General features: G+C 45.1%; 1 protein-coding gene across 3 annotated transcripts in view; it reads right to left on the bottom strand.

Moving 5' to 3' along the window:
• Positions 1-476, bottom strand: part of RBM33 (RNA binding motif protein 33) — a 114,776-nt gene extending 114,300 nt beyond the window's left edge. The window contains exon 1 of one of the 3 annotated variants that reach the window (XM_036899665.2): positions 125-476. In XM_036899665.2, the coding sequence (XP_036755560.1) occupies positions 125-167 (43 nt within the window). In that variant the 5' untranslated portion in view covers positions 168-476. The remainder of the gene's footprint in view (positions 1-124) is intronic. The other 2 variants (XM_036899666.2, XM_036899664.2) reach the window with 2 other exon arrangements.
• Positions 477-13,057: the final 12,581 nt, after the last annotated feature.

Below are 13,057 nucleotides of genomic sequence, written 5' to 3'. Positions count from 1 at the left end.
CGCCGCCGCCACGCAGCGGGCCCACCGGGGCTCGCGGCTTCGCCGGCTGGGGGCGGCCGCGCTGCCTGCGCGGGCGCACGGCCCGGCCCGGCCCGACCGGCCAGCGCAGGGCGGCCTCTCTTACCTCCGGCGCCGGCTCCTCCGCCCGCTCCCAGGGCGGCCGCCATGGCGCTCGCGGAGCCCGGCCTTCAGCCTCGCCCTCCCAGCCAGACGGTGGGCCGCTGGGCCAGCCGCGGCCCGGGGATGCCCGGAGGCGGGGTGGGGGCCGCGGGCCAGGAACCGCGGCCGGCGAGCGAGCGGTGGCGGCCGCTCTGGAGGCTCCTCCGCAGGAAGAAAACAACAGACTATCGCAACATGGCCGCCGCTGCACCGGCCGCCGCCGCGGTGCACGCCGGGATGATGGCGGCAGGGAGGCGCCGGCGGCCACACGCCGAGTCCGCAGCAGCTCCGAGCCGCCCCGACACGCAGGACGGGCACGGACGGCCGCCACGCAGCGGACGGCCCCGCTGGGCTCCAGAAACCCGGACGTCAGGAGAGGCGGCGGCGGCCGTTGCGGCCGTCGTGCGGCGCCGGGCCCTGCCTGTCGTAAGCGCTTTGCGGCAGGCGGTGCCGAGCTTTGCGGGCGCAGCGGCCGCCGGCGGAGGGGCGAGAGCAGGCCCGCGCCCGGCCGCGAGTTGACGGGGACCGGGGGCGCGGGGACGCGGTCCGGGGGCGCGGCCGCAGGTGCCGGAAGCGAGCTGGCCCTCGCCGCAGCTGCCCGGAGGAGCGGGCACCGGGCGCCGAGGCCGGGCTGCCGCGGGGGCGTGCCGCCGGGACCGGAGCCCCCCGGAGGCGCGGGCGGCGGTAAATGCAGGGCCGTCGTTGAGTACACGCCGCCTGCAAACGTTGATTTCGTAACCGCGGCCGTGGGGTCGAAAGAGAAGGCTGAGCAAAGGCTCAGTACTGTCCGTGACCTCGCCTGATTCGAGAGCTGCGAGCGGTACGCGGCCGCAGGCCTGTTAGAGGAGGAAGCGGTAAGCCGGGAGGCGGGCGAGGGCCAGGGCGGCGTAGGCCTCTGGGGCACGTTTCTGCAGCCCGGGGAGGACCGAAAGGGTTTAAGAACAGAGGTTACTTGGTAAGATTTGCGTTTTGGGAGGATGACGACAGTGTAGGCCGCCCTGGAGCTGTGGAAGTGGAGGTACTAACACCAGCCAGGAAGCAGTGCTGCAGTCCACGCGGGGCCTGGGTTCCCGGACAGACGGATGTGACGACAGCAAGTACGATGAAGTGAAAACGGCAAAATCTTGGTGGTGAAAACAATGTTTACATTCTTTCGACTTTTAAGTTTGAAATTTTTCGCAATGAAATGTTTGAAAAGTGAGTGTTCCTGGACTCATAGCTAATGCAAATAATACTCATCCAAAAAAGAAAAACTCAAAAACGGTTTTTAAAAAACATTGTCAATTGAGCTGTGTGTGTAATCACTGCAAAAACAGCAACAGTAAGTTTTATGAGCAACCCCAAATAACTAAGTCTCCATCAGAAAGCACATCCACACATCCAGATTAAAAGTGACTCAAAATCCTCGTCACTTCTTTTGTATTCTTTGAGCTCTGGAGGATTCTAACTCAGATGTTTTTAAAGGTGGTTTCTGTGGTGATCTTAAAAAGGATACTTCAAGAAAATAAATTTCAAAAAGATGAGACAGTCTCATAGGTACTTTGGTGATGATGTAGTCAGGGAAAGACATCTCAGTTGTGGACCACCTAAAACTGAATTTCTTCAGAATCTAAACTTTTTTCACCAAACACCCACTGGAAAAACTTTTGAGCATGAACACCAAACATTCAAAGACCTTGATGAATTACTGGGAGTAAAGGTTTAAAACAAACTCCTTTTTCTTCCACTTGGGGTTGCCTTTCTAACTTGTCCTAGAAACCTGATGAAAGTGGAACGTCAGCTGTTACAAAACTGCACCGCTTGTGTTGGAATGCCCTCTGACGCACGCCGCCTCTGGCTCGAGAGGACTGAGTAAGCATTAAACACCTGTCGGGAAGCCAGAGCTTCAGGCTCTCTTTTAATTGGACCTAGTGTTCTAGAAGATACCCTCAAGTAAGTACTATGGGAGAGTTCAGTCCCCATGATCTGGGGCCTTGAAGACAGGACAGCTCCCACACCTTTGCCTTATGTGTACGTTGCATTTGGGGAGCTGAAGAGCAGCTCTGGGGAGCTCACACATGCCTGTAAGGACTGAGGGAGGAGCCCTGAGGTCGCCCTGCTAGCATCATGTGTTTCTTCTCTGTCCTACATGAAGCTACGGCCAGGTATGGCATTACAGTAATAAATAGTTAGACCTAAGAAGACCTGATGAGCACTTAAAATTTCATACATATTCTACTGCAAATCTTAAAAGCCTAGTTTGTTTATTGTTAAAAGTGAATATAGAAGTCTTCCTCTTCTGTCAATATGATGGACTGAAAGTTCTAGGGCCCCCATCATAAAACATTCTGCAGAAAACATTTGTCATGGTTGAACTGCTGTATTTTAGTATTTACTCATAAGAGATGAAGAAAGAAGAAGAAAAGGAAAAAAAAAAGCCTGAGCTGTAAATAGTGAGCACAGAAGAGGGGCAGTTTCCCTGAGGGAAGGTCCCCATCAGCTCTGCTAATAGGAACTAAATCCATGGGATGAGAGGGTATGGACCTGAGGCCCCCAGATTAAGCCAGACACCTGGAAGGGCTTCTTCAAATTATGCCCCCACATTTTTCATAGTTTAAGATCAACCAACTATGAACTTAAAAAGATCACAAAATGCACAAGGGAATAAACCACTATAATTGAGACTAGGAAAATACAAACGATAGGTTGACCTCCCAAGGACAACCGGACAAACCCTTCCTCAAGTGTGTGCCTGTACAACCACCCAGCTCCCCACCCTTGGCCTACACACACACACAGGCAGCTTTCACAATGGTGTTTGTTTGCCGTGGGACCCTTTTGAGGGATACTGCTGCTTGTGAAGAGAGAAACATCGTGTTCATCCTTTCATCCTGTTCCTTACTTCTCAGTTATTCATTTCAGTCTTAATTCTCTTTTTATGGTATTTTTTTCCTTAGCCTATTTCTTTCATTATTGAGAACATTTTCTTTATATTAAAAGGATGTCATCCTAATGCATAGTGATAAGACTAAAATATCCGAAACTGGGTAATTTTTAGATCTAAAGATATCAATTAAACAATGCATTTAGTAATGGTAATAGGAACATGCAGAGGTGTCAGACACACACCTGGACAATAGTGGAATTGTTTGCAAAGCCAAGGTCCTGATTGCATTGTTTGAGTTTCAGTTGCATCTAAGTGTAAGCGTAAAACAGTAACCAGTCAATTGATTAGAGAGTATGGTAAGTCTGACTCTCATTTCTAACCTAAGATCAGACCCCCACCAAAGTCCCACTTCATAAGTATAAACATGCAAAGGAAGCCCAGTCGCACTAGGATGGTTTCTGAAGCAAGAATTCACTCTTCCTTAATGCAACACTGTAATCCAGAGTGTCTAGTTATTTCGGTAACATAATGTCTTTGTGTTTCAGGAGCATGTTTAGCACGTTGATTTAGAGACAGTGCCCACGGGAATCACAAATGTCACTGGCTGGTCTCCCAACTTGCTATCTTCTTCCTTTGTTGTTTTATAAATGGGAAGTGGGGTCGGGACATGTCTCATGGTGTGAAAGGACAGAAAATGAGGCGGAACCCCCACAGCCTCCTCACTTCATGTACAGTCCACCCAGGAGAAACTCCTGTCTAATCACTTACATTTTGTGGGCAGCCGTATGATGTCACTGCATAGTATTAATAACAACACTGGGGATACTCCCCAGGGCAGGACTGTTAACTTACTGAAAGAAGCTGGAGATCCTCCAGAAAAAATACTCCATGCCCAAAAGCATGTCATTCCAGCAACCACAAATTTAATTCCTCAAGTATTGACTGCTGATTTGATAAATCTGACCATTGATTATTGCAATTAAAACATTAAATTGTCATTTATCATTTTGACTAACTACAAATCTCATGAGGCCATGCCTTTGTGGGAACCCTGAACATTTCTTGCAAGGCTTTTTATGGTGTTAACTTCACAACGGTCATTTACACAGCTAGACCCTAGTTTCCTCGTTAAGGCATGAAGAGCAGACACTAATGTTTCCTAGGGCGCAGTAACTACTCTATGGAGTCCCTGTAGCTTAGAAACCTTGAGGAAGGATCAAAGTCCTGCAACAGTATTTCAGAAGGAGAAACCCTTTGCCCATTCCTTCTAGAATAATCGGATTGTGGAGCAGACAGCACCTGGTAGGCTGTAATGGAACAGAGGCCCTGTGAGAATCAAGGACTTGGCAAGGTCGCACACCTAGAAAGATCTGAGCTAAGACTGACGCCCCATGTGCTAGACATTTATTGTTCTAACGAGTTGGGGAATCGCCCTACACTTTGGGGAATTGCCCTCTCCCCACCTCCCACCCCAATATGTGGCCCATGGGGGCTGATGAGATGGCGCCTCCCCAGGCTAGGTGATTGGCCGGGGAGTGGGCCGAGCCCAAGGCAGGATCCAGTCACCACCACTCTGTCCCCACCACCCAACATCATCCTGTGAGACTACCTGTAGGGATGGGCATGTCACCCAAGCCAGGGGCCCTCTTCAGGACCCTGTGCACACCTGGGATGAGGATGGGGGTTCCTTTCAGGCAGAGAGGCTGGGAAAGTGGGGCCTGAATAGTGCCATTGGCCGTGTCCTTGTGGGAGAACCCTGGACTCCGAAGACGGGGGCGAAGAGGCAGGGATGAGAGACAGTCCGAAGATGACTCCTTGCGGCTTCAAAGTCGTCCAACCCAAAGGGTGGAATTTTCACCAGCAGAATATTTACCAGATATGTAAGATCTAAACAATCCTGCTAAAAGGCATTCACCAAATGCTTGTTCAGTTTTTCATTTAACCACCTGCCGTTTATAACATGCCACACCAAATGCTGAGAGTGGTGACAGTAACTTAAGCCATCTCTGGTCTGAGGAGTTTTTAACGTGGCTAAAGAGGTGAGAGAGAGATGGACACGGAACAAGAGCGCGCAGCATAGGCCCCTGGGGGAGGGCGGGCATTCCGGGGACGGCGCACGGAGGGAGGGAGGGCGGAGGGTCCGGGTTCACGGCAGAATCCATGTCGAACAAGGAACATACAGCTAAGCCGCCACTGATACTCAAGTCCTCACTTGAATACGTGACTCCATAGTTCTGACGTCTCCTTTCTCTAAAAGATCATGTCTAAGATATTTTATTGGACCTGAAAATCACTTCCAAAAGCTTTTGCCACTAGAGTCAGTAGTGACATTCCAGACAATCAGAGGCTGACAGGCTGAGAACCGAGGCCCCCACGTTACAGACCCACTGATAAATCTCTCATCAATCTACACAGGAACGTAAGAGGGGAAAAAATCAATATTTTGATAACATTTGCCTAATAGAATTATTTCAATTCAGTGGGTAAGAAAAAGATTTTTTAAATATGTTTTTTTTAAAAAAAAAACAGAGCATAGAGGCAGAGTTGATAAATTGGAGCTCCTTAAAATTTGTAACTGCTCTGTATCTAAAGATACCATTTAAATTTGGAAAGACAAGCCACAAAGTAGGAAAAAATGTTTGCAACTCATGGTGGTACCCAAAATATATACACATATCTCTTACTAATCAATGATGATAATAAAAGCAACAGTAGCCCAACAGAAAAATGGGCAAAGGATATAAACACACAGATCACATGCAAAAGGTAATCACAATATGAGAAGCTGCTAACCTCACTCTGTATAAAGGGTATACAAATTGAAACAAATTGACATGTATCAGATTAACAGAAATTTAAAAGCTGGACAATACCAAGAGCTGGTGAGAATGTGGGTGTTTGTAGAAGCATAAGGTAGAAAAATCATATTGGAGACTAATTTGACAATATCTAGTGAAGATGAACTGGGAAAGTCTTTTCTACCCAATAATCTTATTGCTGCATAGCTAAAAAAATGTCATGTACACATACTGTTACATACTCTGAAGAAATTCTTGTCCTGGGCAATAAGATGTGAACCACAATGCTCTTGCAATATTGTTGATAATAACAAAAACAAAACCCCCAGACATATAAAAACATAAAACAAACACACAGTAACTAATGTTATCAAAAAAATAAAAGAATGGATGAATAGATGGTGATACACTCACAAAGTGTAAATGGTGAAGTATACCTAAGCATGCCAAAACAGAAAGATCTCAGAACAATGTTGAACAAAAAATTAGAGATGAAAATGTTATTATATCAAACTAAAAAGCTGTTGCACAGCAAAAAAAAACCATCAACAAATTGAAAAGGCCACCTACTGAATGGGGAAATATTATTGCAAATCATATATCTGATAAGAAGCTGATATCCAAAATATATAAAGAACTCACAACAGCAAAAAAAACCCCAGATAATCTGATTAAAAAATGAGTGGAAAATCTGAATAGACAAGAAGACATACAGATGGCCAATAGGTACATGAAAAAACACTCAGTATCATTAGTCATCAGGGAAATGCAAATAAAAACCACAGTGAGATACCACCTCATACTTGTTAGAATGTCTATTACCAAAAAGACAAGAAGTAGTAAGTGTTGGCGAGAATGTGGAGAAAAGGGAGCTCTTGGGCACTGTTGGTGGGAAGGTAAACTGGTGCAGCCACTATGAAAAACAGTTTGGAGGTTCCTCAAAATGTTAAAAACAAGTGCCAGTAATTCAGATCCAGTAATCCAAAAACAGATACAGTAATTCAACTTCTGGATATTTATCCAAAGCAAACGCAAACACTAATGTGAAAAGATACATGCACTCCCATATTTATTGCGGCATTAGTTACAATAACCAAGACATGGAAACAACCTAAGTGTCTATCAATGGATACAGTACACATGGTACCTGGGTAGGGTTCATCGTGTGGAGGGCTGCATGGCGGAGCATGAGGGAATTCCATCTTTCATGCCAGCATTGTCACTAAAACAAACTTACTGTATGTTTGGAAGATTACATCATAATAAATCAGGCTTTTTTGTTCTACATCTGTGTAGTAGTGGAATCCTCTGAATAATGTTGATTTCTTCCTATCACAGTATCTTATTTTCCATTGAGCAGTTTTATTTGAAAGCATTTTACATTATAAGTATTAAAAAGCTTTGGATTTATTAGTCTGCAATTCTTCATACTTGAAAAGTCAAAGAGTAATATTCTATAAGAAGTTGTTTTTTGAGTTAAATATGAGAATAGGATGGAGACAACCCATCCCACTGTTGATTTACCAGCAGGATGCTGATTTTAATGCTAATCTGAGATACAACTGATCAAAAAAGAGATGCCATTTGAATTAAAACTATTGAAGATTATTCAAATTTTCAAATTTGATTTGAGTTTTGCAGGAACATTGTATTGTTCTAGCTTACTTCTTAAACTAAAGGTCTGTGATGTCTCCTTCCAAATCAAAGAGTAACCCCCAAATAGGACACTAAGGTTTTCTCTGGGGAAAACTGATCCCAAAAAATTGACATCCAAATTTTGTCCATAAAAAAAAAAAAAATCAAGCCCCTGCACCCTCTGCTGAGCAAGTGCTCATGCGTCAATCACCCAGATAGGTGTGAAGATGGGAAGTCATATCAGAACTTGCTCTTTAGAAGCACCAGGTTCACGTGGAGACAAACAAATAGAAGACAGAGGGAAGAATGAAGGTGGGTCGGAGGTGGGACAGATATGGGCAACTCAGTGGCAGCACAAACAGTCGCCATCCCAGCTGGGGCTGTGGGGGAAGCCTTCCAAAGGAGGCAGCCAGGAAAGTGAGCTTTGCAGAAATTTGTAAGCAACTGGGCGGAGGGAAGGGCACCCACAGCTTTGCTATAGGTACTGTGAACCAAGACGTCATTTCTCTTCTCTGTGGCCCAGTATTGTTTTTAAGGCTTAAAAATAATGTACTGAAAGGAGGAACTGAGGTCCGCGTGGGGAGATGTAGGCAAGCACTGCCTCCGGTCCAACGTTTTGAGCAACACGCTGCCGAGCGTTCAAGCCCCTAACATGAACCAGAGTGCAAGGTCTGCCCTCCACCGGCGGCGGGGCTGGGGAGGGAGTGGCTTGGAGGATTTTTCTACTCATAAGTAGTATCTTCTGGAGTAGCCTTCTAGTAAACATAATTTTTGCCATCCCTCCACATTTCTAGTGATTTTTGTGCATCCCGTAGAGATTGACACCTGAGGGAACTGCCCAGCTGGCCCACCCCCAGAGGCAGTGTCTAGCAGGCTTCTCCACTGTAGCTATTTTTCCCTTTGTCATTAACAAGTATCTTGTGGGGAAATACTTTCAGACTAAGTATATGTCTGATCAAATATTGCCCATTAGTTTAGCATCCCTTGATGATTCTTGCCTAAATTGATTGTTATTATGTTGGGTGCAAATGATGCTTTTATAACTTTGTAATTCTACATTTATTACTTGGAAGAGATTCCACTATTCGCTATTTATTTATTTAGTCAGTATGGACTCATTAGTTCTTATTTTATTCTATGGATTACAACCGATCATCATTGCTTTTTACATTCCAGTTATCACAGATTTAACCACTGGAAAACCCTTCTAGGCGGATCCAGTCTCGTTTTGCCTTTAATTTCAGAGTATGTTATGGAGCAAATGTTTGTGTCTCCCACCCCCGAAATCATGTGTTGAAGCCTACCCCACAGTGGGATAGTACTGGGAGACAGGGCCTTTAGGAGGTGACTCCATTTGGAGGAGGTCATGAGGTGGGGGCCCCGTGGTGGAATCAGTGCCCTGTAAGCAGAGACACGGGAGCTCGCGCTCTCTGCCTTCTGAATACAAAACAAGAAGACGGCCGTCTGCAAGCCAGAAGAGGGTCCTGGCCAAGAACCGGTTCTTAAGCGGTTGCACTTCCGTAATCTTGGACTTCCAGCCTCCAGACCTGTGAGAAATAAGTGTTTGTTGTTTAAGCTGTCCAGGTTATGGTATTTTGTTACAGCAGCCTGAGCTAAGGCAGAGTATACAGTCAAATGACTGTTTTCCGAAGTGACTTAGGCTAGCTCTTTTCTTGCCCACCCCTTCCCATGATGTTTTGTTATTTATTCGTGATACAGTTCAGTTCTTTTGTTTCTGCTTGTATGTCACTGGAGTTCTTCCTCCCTCCTTACTGACTGATCGCCTAATGTGACACTGACGTGGTTCTAAAGTCACATCTATGCAGAGCGGCTGCCCAGAGAGGTCTCTTCCCCACCCTGACACCCCATCCGCCCTCCCCTACGCGTGACCAATCTAATCCATCCCTGAGTCCTCCTCTGAGTTTCTTTTTCACACAAATGAACAGGTAACTCGTGTTTTCCTATTTTCCTTATTTCCCTTGACAGGGCCTCCGACACGTAGGACACACCCAGGGTTGTGTGGTTCGCTCTCTTCTGCTGACACCCTGTGTTATTTGGCATGTGGACCTGTCAGCAGCTCCGCCCTCCTCCTGGTGATGGCCCGTGGCTCTGCTCCTTGCCCCTTCCCTCGAAGCTCCCTTCCACCCTAGCGGCTGTCAGTCACATTGGGAGCACAGACGTAGCTCGGAGACTGGACAGCTGGCAGGGTGATTCTCTGGCTGGGCTCCTTTGCATAGTACAGTTCTGAACAGCGGATAAATACTGCAGAATAGATCCATTATCTCCGAAGCTCTCCTGCAGAATGACAGAAACCGATGGGATGGTTATTAGGCACTGCCAGGCATGCCCTCAACCTCAGCCCAATGCGGACGTGTTTCCACAACTCCAAGCTGGGCCTGCTTGGATACAAATCCATGGGTGAAGACGACCCTGGCAGGGTCCGTTTCCAGGCTTGAGGCCCAGGAGCCAGCTCACCTGGTGGCAGAAGCGGAGGTGATCCGCAGCCTCCCTGGAAAGGCACAGCCGGCCTGGCCGCAGGGCCCCTGCAGACCCTGGAGGCCAGGTGCACTGGAGAGAGTGTGGGATTTATTCTTCCTGCCGCAACTGGGAAGAAGGGGGAAGGGACAGCAGCCCCCAGGCCACCTCTGTTGGGTTAAGTGGAAATTGATAAAAACCAATTCTCTTTGAATAATTCTTACGTGATTTTATTTGACTTAATTGTAAATTTTTTGGGGTCCACTAGATGAGAAAAATAAGATTATTTTTATTTTAAAGATTTAGCACTTTGAATCACACTGCAGGCAGTGAAACAATACAGCAAGCAGATAAGACCTGCTTGGCTGGCTTTCCTTCACCAGCGTGGCCTTAAACATCCCTCCCTGGAGTACTTAGTGCAACTCCAAGTCGCGTGCCTCCCTGCTGCCTTGTCCTCTTCAGGCAGAGTGGAGGGCCAGTGCAAAGACCCTGGGGCAGGCTGGGGCCGGAGGCGTGAGGGCCAGCGAGGCCACCCTTGGGCTGGGAGCAACTGTGGTGTGGGTCACAGGAGTAGGAAGTGAGGCCTGAAGGTAACGACTCTCTTTGATCAGTTTAATTTTTTTAAAATATTCCGTTCCTTAATCACTGAACAACAATTTGTGTATCCTTGAGTCTTTCCCTACAGACGTTGTTAATCAGACACTAAAATTTTACATGGCCAGGCTCTCCAGAGGTGCCTTGTGAGTCATGGGCCACTGCTTATCAGTAAGTGATAAAGTCAGCTTAGGGGGTCATGACCATCTTGAAGAAAACGAAACAGTGTAGGATGCAGAAAAGCTACCAGAGCGCGTTACACCTAGCTAACATGTCATCTCACGGAGACGTTTGTTTCCTCCGTGTTAACAGAAAATGGAAGAGAGGCATTTTTGTTAAAAGTGAGTTTTGAATCTTATTGACCTAAGTCTGTGCTTAGGCTGCTGAATGTAATTAATTAGTGACTGAATTGGCTTTGTTTCCAAAAGTCCACACATAGCTTCAGGCAGCACCTGCTGTCACTCAGCCCAGGGCAAGAAGGCCACCTTCCCCCTTCCGGGCAAGCGATGGACAATGGGTGCTGATAGAGTGGAGGGGAAGGTCACTGCCTGCAGGTTGCGTGGCAGGTCACTGGGCCACCTGTACCTGTTTCCTGACATTTACAAAGGGGTCATTTGAAGGCCAGTGGGCTTCACTGGGATGGTGGAAGGATCGATGATGTAACAGAGAGCAATGTGCTTTAAAATAAACTGCTGCCCAAAGGTGAAATAAGATATTTAAAAAAAGTCAATGGCCAGAAAAATTACTACGAAACGTTGCTTTTATTATATTTATTTTGTTTTGTAAAATATACAAAACATAAGTTTTCCATTTTAACCATTTTTAAAGGTACAGCTCAGTGACATTGAGCACATTCACAGTGTTGAGCAGCCGTCACCACCATCTGTCTCCAGAACCTTTTCATCTTCCCAACAATTATGCAACTTTACTCATAAAATTAAAGAGTAAAATTCACTGCTTTCAGTGTACAATTCTGTGAGTTCTGACAGATGCATAGGGTTATATAATCACCACCTCAATCAAGATGTAAAATAGTTCCAAATTTCTCTAATTCCTTCTTGTTTCTTTGCAGTCAACCCTCTCCCAACCCCAGTCCTTGGCAACCACTGATGTGTTTTTTGCCTTTATTTTGCCTTTTCTAGAATGTTATGTAGGTGGAATTACATACATGGAATCATACAATATGTGGTCTCGACTCTGGCTTTCTTAGGTAACATAGTGCATTTAGATTCATCCACGTTGTGGAGCAGACCAGTGTTGAGTCGAGTTCCATTGTAAAATGGACCCCCATTCCTTAAACATCCTCTAGCTGATTTGAGTGGTTTCCAGTTGTTGGTGATTAGGAATAAAGCATTCTCAAAACCTGCACACAGATTTTTGAGTGAACATAAGTTTTCTTTCCTTGGATAAATAGGAGTGACGTTGCTGGGTAATACGGGGTGTGTGTGTTTAACTATAAGGAACTGCCAGGGTGGATTCCAAGGTGGCTGTACTATTTTGCATTTGCGGCAGCAGGATACATGAGGTACAATTGCTCTGAATCCTTGTCAGCACTGGGTATTGTCGGGTTGTTAGGATTTTTTTTGTTTTTTGTTTTTGTTTAATTTTAACCTTCTAACAGATTATGGTGTCATTGTTGTCATGGTTGTATTTCCATTTCCCTAATATGACTAAAGATGTTAAGCATCTTTTTATGTGCTTATTTGCCACCCATATATCTTCTTTCAAAACTTTTGCCTATTTTTAATTTGGGTCATTGTTTCTTGTTATCAGGTTTTGAGAACTCTTTGTATATGATGGATGCCAGTCCTTATTACATATGTGGTTTGAAAATATTTTCTCCCAGTCAGTGTCTTTGTTGTTTCATATTCATTAGTATCTTTCAAAGTGCAGAAGTTTTTAATTCCTATGAAGTCTGATTTCTCAACTTTTTCTTTAATGGGTTATGGTTTTGGTGTCCTGTATAATCTTTACTAACCCAAAGTCACAAAAATTTTCTTCTAGATGCTTTATGATTTTAGGTTTTACATTTAAATCTCTAATCCATTTTGAGTTAATTTTTATTATGGTACAAATTATGGGTCAAGATTTTTTTTTCAATAAAAATTATTTTCTGATACTGAAAGTAATGCATGCTCATTGTAGAAAGCCTGAAATAAAAAGAAAATAGTTATCTATAACCCAGCCATATGCTATTACCACTTTCAACTTATCAGTGTATTTTCTTCCTTTATATATATTAATTTACATAGTTTGGCTCATATCGTAAGATTTAGATCTTCCTTGTCCACTTAGTATGTTATAAGACCTTGCTTATATACTCTTGGTAAATGTTTCTTAAATGAAGTCTCTTTTAAGAGTTTTCCTTATTTCTGAAACAAACATGCTTAGTGCATATATAAAACTAAAAATATATAGGTAAACAAAAGAACAGCATGAAAAAAATCTTCTTAATCATACTACACAGAGACAGCTTGCCCATGTCCCTTCAGATGCTTAGCTCGGAAAGTACATGTAGGCATTATTTTAC

The sequence above is a fragment of the Manis pentadactyla genome, chromosome 7, assembly GCF_030020395.1.
Source record: "Manis pentadactyla isolate mManPen7 chromosome 7, mManPen7.hap1, whole genome shotgun sequence".
Classification (NCBI taxonomy): Eukaryota; Metazoa; Chordata; class Mammalia; order Pholidota; family Manidae; genus Manis; species Manis pentadactyla.
The sequence above is the reverse complement of the archived record's forward strand: the minus strand, read 5'-3'. Positions and strand labels throughout refer to the sequence as shown.